Genomic DNA, 13,603 nt, shown 5'->3' with positions numbered 1-13,603 from the left:
CTAAGGGCTACCACACAGACAGCTGCTTAAGAACCAAGTTGTACGATGAAGGTTACTAATGACGTACCTGAGTCCCCTGATCCAGTCATGCTCGAAGCAGAGCCTACTGCCAGAATAAACTGCAGACCAGTGACTTCTGCGCCTCAAACCAGTTACATGGAATCCTATCACTTGCCAACAGTTGTTCTTGTTGTTAGCTGACGTCGAGTCAGCCCTCGACTCATGGTGACCCCATGCACAACAGAATGAAACGCTGCCCGGTCCTGTACTACCTCCGTGATAGGCTGCAGATCAGACTGTTGGGATCCATAGGGTTTTTATGGGCTGATTTTCAAAAGTAGACTGCTAGGCCTTTCTTCCCAGTCCATCTTAGTCTGGAAGTTCCACTGAAACCTTTCAGCATCATAGCAACATGCAAGCCTCCACTGACACACAGGTGGTTACTACACATGAAGTGCACTGGCCAGGAATCAAACCTGGGTCTCCTGCATGGAAGGTGAGAACAGAATCCCACCCTAATTCGTGTGTGAAGCAGACAGCCCAGAAAAAGTAATCACTGAACTGGCCAAACAGACCCCTCTTGAGCAAGGGTTACTGACTCCCACAAGCTTCCACAGCCAAGATCGATCTTTCCTGCCTACCTCATCCCCACCCCTCCCTGAACTTCCCGCCAAAAGAACATACGCAGCCAAAGACAGCATTGGCAGTACTCAGTATATGTCATACATTTATTAGTGAATATCCCTCTGAAATCAGCAACAATATTAAAAAAAATAATGATTGCACTACTTGGTCAAGCAGAACTAGCAACTTTCATTTTAAAAAAAGTACAAATCTGTTAAAAATTTCAATCAGTATACACATATATATAATACAACATACTAGTTATGTTAAATGCTACAAACCAATGTGAATCCAATGGAATGGAAAAAAACACACATTTAAGCTTTAAGAACCATTTTTTTTTCTCTATATATTAGCATTTTCTCAAATACATACATGGGAAAAATGAGGTAACTGTAAAATGTGCAAGGAACAGGGCCCCCCAAATTACATATATTTATATATATATACACATGTAATTATATATATATATAGATATAAAACCTTTCTAACACAGAACACAGGCGCTGGACCCAGCCAGGGCTGGGGGATGGTGCCCACGGTCATGCCTAGGCCAGAAGTTGGTAAATCAAAGAGTAAACAATGACAAGCCCCCACCACAGGAAATCATTGGTAACATGGCATCTATAGCAAGGTCGGCAAATCACAAACATCCTAAATAATTGTTTTATAAATTTTTTTAATGATTTTTTTTTTTTTATGCTGTGTTTTCCCCCCAGTAGCTGCTCGTTGGCATCATGGCTGCAGCCAACACACACTCCGTGAGCCTGTTTCCGCCTGCCCCAGGAACTGTAAGGGTTTTGCAAACCTTTTGTTGGGGTGGGGAAGGGAGGGGGTTTGGAGCGGGTGGTTCTCTGTGTAAAACACGTGGGTTTTCAACACTGCTATAAATATAGAAACATCACCTGGAGTTATATACAGTAAGACTTTGGGTTTTCCTTGGGGGTGGGGCCAGGCTGATGGTGCCCCGTGGCAGGCTGGGTGGGGGTAGGGGGGCCAGGGCAGCTGCGGGGAGAACGAGGGTGGTTGGAGCATCCCTGAGGCAGCAGGCGCCAGGGGCTGCCTGCTAGGATGTGCCGGCCCCACACGCAGTTCGTTCGTTCCCCATATGCGGTTCGTTCGGGGCAGCAACCCCAGCTGGGGGTAAGGGAGGACAGGGGACCGGGGAGTGGGGGAAGCTCAGCCAGACCCTACAGGGGTCCCCTCCAGGCCTTGCAGGGCAGGACCCAGGCTAGAAAGGGCGCTCTGGAGGGGAGGCCATGCCCTCCCTGGTCCCTGTCGTCCGGGGACATCCCTAGAGACTTGCCCAGGCAGGTGGGAGGCGGGCTCTGGCTGGAGGGGGAAATGCCCTGAAAAGCAGACTGTCCCGGTCGGCTCTAGGGACGTGTGCAGTACAGTGCATGGCAGTTATCAGCTGAGCACAGACCCCCGCCTGCCCAGTCCAGCCCCAGCCCCAGCCCCAGCCGCTTGCATGCACGCAGGCCAGGCGGAGCCTGCGGGCATCCCTGCCTGGGGGCACTCGGTCCTGGGTGGTTCCTATAGCCCCCATTAAACCAAAAAAAAGAAAAAAGTTTTTAAAATCCACACCTCCAAATCCTACACGCAATTTTGGGCCAAATGAATAAATGAGAAAACTGCTGTTCCTCACATTCATGCCAAACGACAGAGAGGGGGATCGGGCAGGGGTCAGGCCCGGACCCTGGCACATGGGATAGCTACCAGGAGCACAGGGGTCACTCGCTGGTGTGACCCCAACCCCTCTCAGGATGCCTGCTGCCTGCTCAGGGCCTGTCTCCTGCCTCCTGGGCAGGTGGGCTCTGTGCCCTCCAGCCTGGGGGTGGGGCTGGACTATTGTGCCCAGAGTGAGGGTTCCCTCAGAGCCAAACCCACCCTGTACAGCAGCCTGGGCGGGCTGACTGCCTGAGTCTGAGATCAAGGTGGGAAGACCCAGCCTGCGGCTCAGAAAATGGCCTCATGCTCGAGCGCCTGCAAGCGCCACCTGGGCAGAGGGCACGCCACTTCAGTGCAAGAGACCAGGTGACCCAGGAGGGGGCCCCTCTGCCCATCCTGGGGCCCGGGGTCTCCACTAGCTGCACTAGGGGAAGGGACCCTGGCTCCCAGTGCCAACAACGAAGAGGAGACAGGCCTGAGGGCAAACAGAAGGGAGGCTGAGTTAGGGCACTCGGGCGGCTCCGTGGTGGGCAGACAGGCAGGCAGACCGGGGAAGGAGTCTTTGGAGCTTGGCAAATGCAGGGGCTTATTGCAGGGGGTCTCACGGGGCTGACCCTGGCACCAGCTCTGGAGAGGCAGGCGGAGATGGCGGGGCAGGCTTGGGAACTCCCTCCCATCCTCCTGGGGTCCTGCCCCCAGAGTTTCCAGAGCTTCGGGCAGGGCTCTCCTGGACTGCTGTGGGGCCTCACTCAGCCTCCCTAGGCACCTCGGAGGCATCGGCCCGGCAAATGGGGCACGTCCGGTTGGCCTGGGGGAAGAGCAACCGTACATCAGGCTCCCTTTTCATCTGCCCTCTGTACCCCTCCCTGTTTCTGTTCATACCCACCTGACTGCGGGGGACCCTGGGACCCCTGAATGGAGCCACAACTTTTGGATGATAAAGATGAGGAGGGAGACCCTCAAGGCCCACCCTCCTGTCTCACCACTCAAGAGCCCCTGGGAGCAGGCTCTGGCTGCATTACCTTCAACCACTTGTCGACGCACTTGGTGTGGAACTCATGGTTGCAGGGGAGAACCCGGAGCAGCTGCCGTGCCTCGAAGTCGCTGAAGCAGATGACACACCTAGGGGGAGGCCGAGAGCCATCCAGGTCCATCCTGATGGCCCAGTGAAGGCCCACTGCACACGCGCCCCATGCCGGGGCAGCCCCTTGCCCTCCGAGCGGTCACGGGGCAGGAAGACAGGGTGGTACTCACAGCGTCTGCTCTGACTGATGGCTGTCGGGGTTGAAACGGTAGGACGGGAGCTGCTCAATGTCGGCTTTGGTGAGGCCGCGGGGCTTGGCATCGCCCAGCCGCTCCGCCAGGTTCAGAAGGGCCTGTATGGAGGGGAGGGAGGGTTAGTAGCTCTGGGGCTGGAGCTCTTCCAGACCCCCCGGGAGCGGGCTCCACCAGACCTCATAGTTCTCCATCTCCACATCATCCACATCAAGATCCAGGCTGATGGTGGGTCCCATTGCAGTGGGTGACATTGGCAGCATCGAGCTAGAGGGAGACAGGCATGAGAGCTCAGGGCCAAGGCTGGGGGACAGGAGGCACAGAGCCGCTCTCTCCATGCAGACAAAGCCTAGAGCTCTGCCCAATCCACATGGGGAGCACATGGGGTTTGTCTGTGTCCAGCCCTGAAAGCCCCAGGAGAACAAAGCAGAGCAGAGCTCTGGGGCAGAGCTGCTGGTACTTACAGGAAGTAGGGCAAGAAACTGGGATAATAAGGTGGTGGGGGTGGTGGTGGGGGTGGCGGTGGCAGCGGCTGTTGCAGACGGTATCTCTGGGTGTTCAGTCTCCGCGGCATCACGTGGGAATATGGCTGTGAGAGGTGGGCCAGGGGCAGGTCAGCCCAGTGGCCCACACCCGCACCACCATAGATCACCCCGGCTGCCTGGGGTGGGGGGCCAGCACTTACCATGCCAAAGGGCAGCTCCTGGGGCAGCGGCTCGTGGGGCAGGTAGTGCAGGGGCACAGATGGGGAGAGAGTGGGGCCAGGGGCCGAGGTGGAGTAGGTGAAGCTCCCCAGGGGGTGCTGGTCCCCCCGCAGGTCTACGTCGCTGTCAAGCCGTTGCAAGGGCTGGGGGAGGTGGGCTAGGGTCAGCGGCAGGCAGGCCAAGGGAAATCCCATCCCACCCCACCCCCGACCTAGCTTCAGACCCACCCCAGACTCACCATTCTCGGGTGCTGGGTCTGCAGTGACACGAACTGCCCAAGGGGTGCCATGTGGGTGGGCTGGGGGGGTGGGGCCGGTGGCGGGGGGTGCAGGATATAGTGGTCGCTGGAGATGAGGTGCGGGTAGGCCTGGTAGGGCACCGGGAGCTGCTGCATGGTACATGCCTGGATCAGCTGCAGGAGAGGGTGGGGCTGGACAGTGCTCCCCTGCACTCAGGCGGGGGTCTACTCCATCTGCATGAGGTCCCCCCTGCACACACACCCTGCACCTCCACCCCCTGGAGTGTCTCACCTCTGGCGAGGGCCCTGGCCTGGAGGCTAGGCACCGCTTGCCAGCCTAGACGGGGCCAGGAGCTAGGTCAGGCTGCCTGGCCCTGAGCCAGCTCTGAGTTGTCCAGCTGGAGCAGAGAGCTGCCAGCCAGAGCAGGGGCTTCCACTGGGACTCGGGTGGGGAGTGAAGGCGGCACACTCACTGGGGGTGGGAGGCAGCAGAGGGGGTAGTGCTGTCCACTGAACATCACGGAGCATGCTGGGAGCTGCTGAGCACTGCAGCCAGGGATGTGCTGCCCCGCAGGCAAGGGGAAGCCTTGGGTTGTCACAGTGGTGACTGTGTAGGACAGAGGGACGGGTCCCTGGTGCACCTGCAGGGTAAACAAGGCCCAGGGAACTGTAGGCGGTTCTGGCCACAAGGGTCACCCAAGAGAAAAAGTCCTGCCAGGCCCAGCTCTAGCTCCCTTCCTTTCTCCAGCTGGGTGTCTACCTAGGTGCAGACCTGGCTGCCCCCTGCCCTAGGCCCCCTGGGGAAGAGACCTCTGGGTATCTGAGAGGGGCTTCCAGCTCTGCCAGTCATCCACACAAGGAAGGCCCTTTCCTTCTCTAGGCCTCAGTCTACCTACCTGTAAAATAGAGCTAACAATACTTTCCTCGAGCATGCAGTGAAGAGAAGCAGGGTAAATGAAATAGGGGCTTTGGTATCCCTGCTTCTAGATGGGCTTGTTAAGGCTGGGGGAGGGGTAGGAGGTGGGGTGCAACCTGCCTACCTGGTCGTGGAGATCAACCATGAACGGGCTCTGCTGGGTGGCCGGGTGCAGCATTCGGGGGCTCCCGCCGGCAGGAGCCGAGGCTCGGCGCTCCTCTACAGGGAGGTGAGGCGGTCTGGGTGGTGGCTGCTGGGAGGGTAAGCGCTCATCCTGGGCAGGTGGGCTGGCCAGGGGGCCCTCGCGGCCGGGGCTGCACCACAGAGAGGAGGCCCCAGTAGGCCTGAGGGGGGCCGCTCATTCACAGAGTGGGCAGAGCAGCTGGGATCCCACCCCACCTGGCAGAAAGGGCTCATCCCTGTCCCTCATGGCCCTGCCCAAACTGGTGGCCCCAGCACCGGGGCTCCCCAGCAGGGAGGCTCCTTCCTACCTGTGCCAGAGCTGGCCTGGAGTGCTGCTGGGCCCTGCTGAGAATCGCCACTGACCCACAGGTGCAGAGGAGGGCCACCTAGTCACTGTCACTGCCCATGGTCGCATCAGGGGTGGCAGGCGGTGGAGGGACTGGGCTGGGGCTCACACCCCTAGGAGGCAACAGACGAAGAAACTGAGGCACAAAGAGGCCCAGCTGCCAGCCCCATTAGAGGTCGGGAGATACTCAAATCTCTGCAGTCTGATTCCAGGGGCTGTGATGCTCCCATGCTCCTGTGGTCCCACGGACTTGGGCCTGGCCCCTTCTGGACACTGGGGTGACTCAGTGCAGACAAACCAGGGGCAGGCTCACCAGCAAGCACACTGGCCAGGGTGGTAGAGACCCCAGGCCTCGGCTTCCTGATCTGTGTACTGGGATCAAGTCCTCCCCTCAGTTGTGGCACATTCAGAGAACTGGGTGGCACATGGCTAGGCCACTGGGCTCCGGGAAGCCTTCTTCTGGTGGGGTCTTAGGGCACCCTGTCCTTGTAGGGGGTGGCCTCCAGGAGGGCGGTAGTTCCAGGGGACTCAGGTTTCCTCTCTTCCACTGATTGACTCAGAAGGGATTCCAGCCCCCAGAATCCCAGTCCAAGCAGGACTGTATTCTTCCTTTCCTTAACTGATCCCAAAGCACCTATCCAACTACAACTCTATCTATCTTTAAGGGAAGGTATCGCTGGCTCCATTTTACAGAGGAGAAAACTGAAGCTCAGAGAACGGAAGGGACTTGCCCAGGGCCCCACAGTAGGGGAACTGACACCAAGGCCTTCCCCACACCCTGCTGCAGGTGGTAGTGGTGGGGAGAGCCTGAGGGCTCTGTGATGGGGGTGACCAAGGAGGCTGGTACTGGTGGACTAGGGGTCTGGCACACAGCCAAGCCTTTGCTCCAACACAGCCCTCAAAGTGGGAGGTGGGGCTTGTTGAGAAAAAATAGTAAGAACCTAAGCGAGTAAGCTGAGTGGGGATGGGGCTGGGAGGGCAAGGTCTCTTCCCTGGGTCGGAGCTGGGGGTTCATGGGGGAAGTTGGGGGCCCTGGCTCAACCTGAGACTTCTGAGGCTTGCTGAGGTTGGGATGAGGCACTGGCAGGGGAAGGCTCCGGAACCTGTCAGGCCCTGTATGAAGTTGAAGGGTGCATCAAACAGGACCAGCTGTTGCTGCCACAGGGAGGCCCCTCCACCCCTTCCCCAGCTAACCAAACTCCTAGGCATCTTTGATACTGTCCCCTCAGTGCCTCGTTCTTCCTGCTGATGGCGGTGAGGACCGTCTCCTCTGTGCCGGGGTCACAAGCAGGAGCCCCAACTCTCAGAATGAGCCTGCGAGGCCTCTTGTCTCCACTTTGCGGTGCTCGAGTCCTGGAGGAGGTGCAACAGGGCCCAGCGAGCCGCCTGGGGTGGGCTGACTACATAGGGCCCCAGCCTGGTGGCAATGAAATTAGTCCCAACGATCAAAACTTGGAAGATGACATAAAAGTCTGGCCTCGAGCATGGGGGAAGAAAGTGGGAAATCTGGCCCCATTTAGCCCTCATTTCTACTCAGCCCCCTCAGCTGCCCCCTTTACTTGGGACATGAGTGTTATCTCCTGGCCACCCATGGTGGTAAGAGGCCATTCCTTGCCTGCCCACCACAGGTTTGTGACCCTGGCATGGGCCAAGTGCATATACCAGTACACACGTGTGCACACCTGGACCCAACCAAGCAAACAAAGTCCAAGGGAAACCAGAGGAAACTGGTTAGTTTATAGCAGAAATAGCAGAAAAAAACAGATTCCCAGGACCCACCCCAGATCTTCGCAATCAGAATCTTTGGAGGGAAGAGCCTCTAGATGTTTAACAAATGCCCTGGCAAGTTCTCCAGCACGGCCACGTTTGGGATCCTCTGCTCTAGCTGACCCCAGAGATCCAGGGGTTCCCCCGTTCTGCCAAAAAGCAGTATTTACAACAAAAACTACAACAATTCCTACGTGCCATCTGCTTTACATGCACCATCTCCACTAGTCCTCATAGCAACCCTCGGAAGGAGGGAAACTGAGGCTCAGAGGGGTGTGGTCCCAGGCCAGTTAGCTAGGGTTGTTGAGTGAGGTGGGGATGCAACCCAGGCAGTCTGACTGGGCCGCTCGTGATCAGCCAAGATGGGGGTCTCTAGTGCTTCTCTTGTACCAGGCTTCTTTGCTGATGGCAGGCTCAGGCATGTGGGGCCCTCAGAGGCCCAGGCCTGTGGGAATCTCCTCTGTGGCCAGCCCCCTTCCAAGGTACCCACTCCTCAGGGAACGGAAGAGGGCAAGGAGCTCAGAAACCAAACTAGCAGCCAGAAAGGACCTCCGGCTGTAGACGACGGTGCTAAAGGTGACTGCCAACCCTCCCTTTCTCACACATGACATCCCACAACTTTTGGCCAGACTCTTGGCTGAAGACCTTGGGTACATCGCTTCCCTTCTCTGAGCCTCAGCTTCTTCATCTGTGAAATGGGAAGAGCCCAATAACCACCTCCCAGTGCAACAAGAAGACTGCTCGAAAGCAACGACAGTAGTGATTTGTAAACTTTGAACTCAGTTTGGGTGAGAGTGATCATTATTAGAAAATAAGGTATGTCGGGCCCCCCAGTCCCCAAGCACAAGTAGGTGCCACCGCAAGCTCTGCAGGAGGCAGCAGGGAAACAGGCTGCTCTAGGGGAATACCCAGGCAGGGTGGGGAGAAGTCCTGGGTACTTTAAGCCCCATCAGGAACAGAGTGGCTCAGAGGGAACACACCCACTTCACAGTTGAGCAAACTGAGGCCCAGAGAAAGAAAGTAACCTGCCCTAGGCCACAAAGCCAGAGAGGGACAAAACCAGGCAAGGAACACAGGTATCCTGGCCACCCAGGCTCAAACTCCCCCAATCCGCCACTCTCACTGGCAATCGGTGGCCCAAGGAAAAAACTTCCTTATCCCAATTCTGTATTCCAGACCATAAACGAGGTTGAGAGAGCATTCTCTTTCAGTACCTGTGATTAGTCCCACTGTGGAGAAAAGTGGGATCCAGGGGAGAGTGAGCAACTTGCTCAAGGTCAAACAGCAAGGGTGGTCCTAACTGCTCTGCCTTTCCAACCCCTTCTGTGCTGTGCTCTCAATGAGGTCTGTGCAAATGCGACCTCACAGGCTATAGGTTCTACATCCAATTTCCTGGAGGCAGCCGCTGCACCTTGCATCCCCGCCCCCAGGCTGCCAACTCCCACTTCTACCCCAAGCTGCTATTCCCACCCTGGTTTAAGGTACCCCTGCCCATGTCATTTAAGCCTGGGAGCTGTTTGCAGGAACAGGTACCCTCTCCTGCAGATGAGCAAAGTCAGACCCTGGGAGCTTGAGTAGACTCTGGCAGGATAAGAAACTCCTGGGGACCTGGGAGGAAGGCTCAGTTCAGCTCTGCCGGGTGGGTAAGCGGAATTCCCCAACGTGTGGTCCCTGGAGGCGGCTGAGGGCTGGACCACTGGGCTCGGAGCTAGGAGTCCTTGGGCAACCCTGACTCCTGGGTGACCTTGGGCAAGGAAACCCCTTGCTTCTGTGAACCTCAGTTCCCCCAACTGTAAAATGGGGGTAGAAATCTTTCTTCCCCAGAGTGCCTACATAAAGCCAGAAGAGGCTATTATCAAAGAAACCAGGTGGTCATATTAATAGAGGCGGAAACCCACGTCCCTGTGGGCCAGGCCCCTCCCAACGAGGGCCAGGCGTTGGTTGTGGGGCTCCGGGGACCTTCCCCAGTCCACCCTGCCCCCAGAGATGGGGCTGGGGGCCCGAGAGGTGCCTCCTCGCTCCCTGAACGCCTCTGTGCCGCGCTCGGAGGGACACAGTGGGGCGGGGGGCCAGACTGCGGCGCCGGGGCCGGAGCGCTGTGTCTTTAAGAGCCGAGGATCCCGGACCATGTGCTCGGCGTGAGACAAAAGCAACAACAAAGGAAGTGGCGGCAGCGGGGGAGGGGGCGGCTCCTTCCCCTCCAACCGCAGCGCTCAGCCTCCAGAGGGGAGATCCAGCCAGGCCTTGGGGGTCGCTGGGGGGTCCCTGATCCCGGGGGTCTCGCCATCCCCGCCCGAGCTGCCAGTGATTAACCCCTGCGAAGCCAGCTAGATCACGGCCCCCAGTCCCAGGGGAGGGGAACAGGAATCCCAGGGGTGCGGGAGTTGGGGTTCCTGGCCCCGACTCACCTTCGGCCGCCCGGCCACACGTTGGCTCCTTTGTTTCCGTTCTAGGACGGCCAAACTGGGCAGGGGGGCGGGAGGGGGGGGAACTGTCTGGACCCTTTAAGAGCCCCCGCCCTGCGGAACAATGTGTTCCCCTCCCCACCCCCTGGTCCGGGGGCAGCCCAGCTCCTTCCGGGGCTCTCTCTCTTTGTTGTCCGCCCGACCGCGTCTGCTTCGCAAGGCCCACGCGCTGTCCGCCTCTCTCGGCCCGGGCTCTCGGGAAGCGGGAGGGGGAGGCAGTACAGGACGCAGGCGGGTTTGCGCGGCTGCCGGCGGCTGGCCCTTTAAGAACTGTCCGCGGCGGCAGCGGAATGTAACAAACCTCACATTTGATTCACAACATTCGGAGCGGCGGGGTCGCGCGCCAGGTGGGAGGGGGGCTCGCGGGGGCGCGCTGGGAGGCTCCGGCAAACAGTAGCCGGCAGCGAGCCCGCCGGGGCCCCGCCCCAAGCCAAGAGCTCCGCCCCGCGAGGGCCCCAAGAGCCAATCACTCGCCGCAACCAGGCACGTGACCGGTGGGCCGCCATCTTGAAAGACGGATTTTTTTTTTTTTTTTTTAAAAACCTCCTTCTCGCCCCCACCTTCGCACTTAAAGTTACCGCAGCGGTATTCAGAGGCAAGGGGCGGGGCCACATGGCCTGGCCTAAAGATGGGGCAACTCCGGGGTAGGCAAGACCGATCGGCTGCAACTCGAACATACTATGCAAACTCGCGAACCACTTCGCCTCTGAGCCTCAGTTTCCCTGCCTGAGAAATGAGTCCCGCCGGGAGATCCGCAGTCCGGACTTACTGTGTCATGGTCTTCTCCTCGGGGACGGAGCGCCACCTGGGACACTGAAGTGCAAAGGGACCACCGACGGGGCAGGGCGGCTTCTTAAGCCGGCCGAGTTGTTAGGATGTACCTAACAGCCCCGGGCCGGCCACCTTCCCGGAGATGACGTCAACCCCAAGAGCTCCTGCGCCGCGATGACATCATGGCCCAGCCGCCCCACATCTCCTTGTTTATACTTCGCGGCGGCTTTAAAAAGCTGGGACGGCCTGGATTACCCAACGGACCAATGGCGGGCGACGAATGCAAACGAGCTAACGTTTGCCGGGCAGGGGGATTGGTCCTGCGCGCGCTGACGACACAAGGACATTTAACCGCCCCGCCCCCAGCGTGGCCGAGGAGAGGGGCGGGGAACAAGTCTGTAGCTGGAGGTTAAGCTGCGGTCGCGGGGCGCTCCAGTTCCTTAAGGCTGCCTTCCCCTGAGAGAGTTCCCTGCCCGGGGGATTGAGGAACTAAGCCCCGTGAAGCCTTTATACAGCCTTAGTTTCCTACTGTACTCTTCCTAGCAGCTGAGAGGGAGCCCATTTTACAGATGGGGAACGTGAACACCAAGACGGACGTCCTTCGTCCCAGGTCAAAGTGTGGCCGAGGAGAGATTTGAAGCCAAGGCTAGTTTCCCTGTGCCTCCATGCTTCCCCGAGCAGATATTATACAAGGTGGTGTATTACCTCTACATTGATTATATACGCAAAAAATTAGTAACATCCTAAAAATCCAAGAGCTGGGGACAGACCGGTAAAGAACGATGCATTCATATAATAACCGGACATCTCTGCAGCCACCACAAAGAGGCAGCTGGAGCGGCATGACATGGGGCTACCTCCAAGAGAGCCCTAAACAAGGCGCCACCACAACATGCTAACATTTGTTAAACCTCTGTAGTGGGCTACCGGGGAGGGGGTGTCATTTTCTTAAAAACCCGCCGCTGTTAAGTCGATTCTGACTCACAGAACCCTATAGGACACAGCATAACTGCCCCATAGGGTATCCAAGGAGCTGGCTGGTGGATTTGAACTGCTGACCTTTTGGTTAGCAGCCAGAGCTCTTAACTACAGTGCCACCAGGGCTCCTCATTTTCTGTACTTCTTTGATATATTTCATAACCCCAAATTTAAAAAGTAAAAATTGAATACAAGATGCTAATGGTGTAACAGTAGGTATCAAACTTTTTTTTTTTTAAACGATATATACAACGTCGACATAGAATATTTCTGGAAGGGTACACAGGATACTGGTTAACAGTTACCCCGGGGGAGAACTGGAAGGGAAAACTGGGTTAGGAGGATAGATTTTTATTGTATATGCTTTTGTACATTTGCTCTTTTTTTTTTTTTTTGAAACTCTATACAGTATAACCTACTGATATTTTTAAAGAAAACTACTGTAATGGAGTTGGTTTTAAGACTTTTAAGCCATAAAGACTTGTGTTCACTTAAGAGTCAGAAATGCCCCTCCAGGAAAGCTGTCCAATGGAAACAATCCAGAAGGAACTTTAGGGAACAGAAATGCTTATCACAGCATTGTTTAGACTAGCAACAACCAGTATCATTGTGGATGTACCACCAGCAATACAGTGACTGAAGATGGTATCCAATGGGCTGTTTGCAGATCTCTAAGCAACATGGGATCCAGTGCCACAGATGCTACCTAGGATGAATGCCAAACTTTATCCGTCACAGTTAAAACTACGTGTGCATGAGAACAAATGGTATAGGGGGAAGCCTTCTGCCTCATCAACTCTCCATTCACTTCCTATGTCCTTTCCAACTTTTTATTTGCCCCACCAGGTAAAAGCGATTAAACCAGGGCTTCCAACTGGTTCTTCCTAGTTCAGTCATGGCAGAGGAACAGACTCGAATTTCCAATTTGGGTGCACTGGAACAATAACCAGAACGGGAATAATTACAGGTCAAAGCCCTGCTACAAACCTAATCTCCCTCTTAGAAAACAAGCCCAGCGTACACAGTGCATAGCAACCAAATCTCCTGCCCTTGGGATTTTGAGCACAGCTGGTTAACAACAGTGCCCCGCTCAAAGAGTGTGTCTCTTTCCACAGTCCTGCCAATAGTTCAGTCTCAAGTACCAGGCTCCTGAAAGGCCTCACTATGCCTCTTCTGAGACTCCCATTCCAGGGTTTTGACCTGTAATTTTCCCCATTTCAGATCACTCAAATTGTAAAAATTCGGGTCTGTTCTGGTTTTGCTTTGTCGGCCATGACTGAACCAGTTCGAAGCCCTGAATTAAACACTCTTCCCATATTCCGAAGGTGCCTACATTTGCAGGCCCACGTCTTGCTTGCCTGTTTAGGAATAGAGCCTGCAATGGCTCCCTCCCTACTGCCAACCACGTGAACCTGGCTTTTGGGGCTGCACTTCACAAACGCCTGGACACACACACACACACACACACACACACACAAAAAAAAAAAAACAAAAAACCTTTCAGGTTCCCCTCCCCCTCCCCCTCCCCTACAATCAAGACTCCTTGGGTCTTCCCTGCCTGCCTGGGATGCCTACTCTCCTCCTCTCTACCAATTCACTCCTCTTCTCTACCCTTTGAGGGTCTGCTCCCATCTCATCTCTTACAGGAAGCTTTACAGCATGTCT

General features: G+C 56.5%; 1 protein-coding gene across 2 annotated transcripts; it reads right to left on the bottom strand.

Annotated features, from left to right (window-relative positions):
• Nucleotides 1-2,973: 2,973 nt before the first annotated feature.
• Nucleotides 2,974-13,398, bottom strand: RNF44 (ring finger protein 44). 2 transcript variants are annotated; one of them, XM_004371167.2, is made up of 11 exons: nucleotides 10,959-13,398; nucleotides 5,920-6,070; nucleotides 5,553-5,681; nucleotides 4,986-5,153; nucleotides 4,513-4,686; nucleotides 4,256-4,417; nucleotides 4,035-4,159; nucleotides 3,750-3,837; nucleotides 3,550-3,671; nucleotides 3,318-3,417; nucleotides 2,974-3,103 (listed from the first exon to the last, which is right to left on the bottom strand). In XM_004371167.2, the coding sequence occupies exons 3-11, from the start codon at nucleotides 5,604-5,606 to the stop codon at nucleotides 3,041-3,043; spliced, it is 1,056 nt and encodes a 351-aa protein (XP_004371224.1). In that variant the 5' UTR covers nucleotides 5,607-5,681; nucleotides 5,920-6,070; nucleotides 10,959-13,398; the 3' UTR covers nucleotides 2,974-3,040. The 2 variants fall into 2 exon arrangements, with proteins under 2 accessions (XP_004371224.1, XP_004371223.1); XM_004371166.2 differs by lacking the exon at nucleotides 10,959-13,398 and having other exon boundaries at nucleotides 3,026-3,103; nucleotides 5,553-5,742; nucleotides 5,920-6,026.
• Between the last annotated feature and the right edge of the window lie 205 nt (nucleotides 13,399-13,603).

This window comes from Trichechus manatus, unplaced genomic scaffold, assembly GCF_000243295.1.
Source record: "Trichechus manatus latirostris isolate Lorelei unplaced genomic scaffold, TriManLat1.0 scaffold00011, whole genome shotgun sequence".
Lineage (NCBI taxonomy): Eukaryota > Metazoa > Chordata > Mammalia > Sirenia > Trichechidae > Trichechus > Trichechus manatus.
Note: the sequence above shows the minus strand (reverse complement) of the source record. Positions and strands in the feature narration are given on the sequence as shown.

Excerpts from the sequence above, each read along its gene's own strand:
- RNF44 (XM_004371166.2), bottom strand. The coding sequence starts at position 6,026 with ATGCGACCATGGGCAGTGACAGTGACTAGGTGGCCCTCCTCTGCACCT. Across the intron at positions 4,418-4,512 it reads AGACCCAGCACCCGAGAATG|CCCTTGCAACGGCTTGACAG; the intron begins GTGAGTCTGGGG and ends CACCTCCCCCAG. Across the intron at positions 3,672-3,749 it reads TGGAGATGGAGAACTATGAG|GCCCTTCTGAACCTGGCGGA; the intron begins GTCTGGTGGAGC and ends CCCTCCATACAG.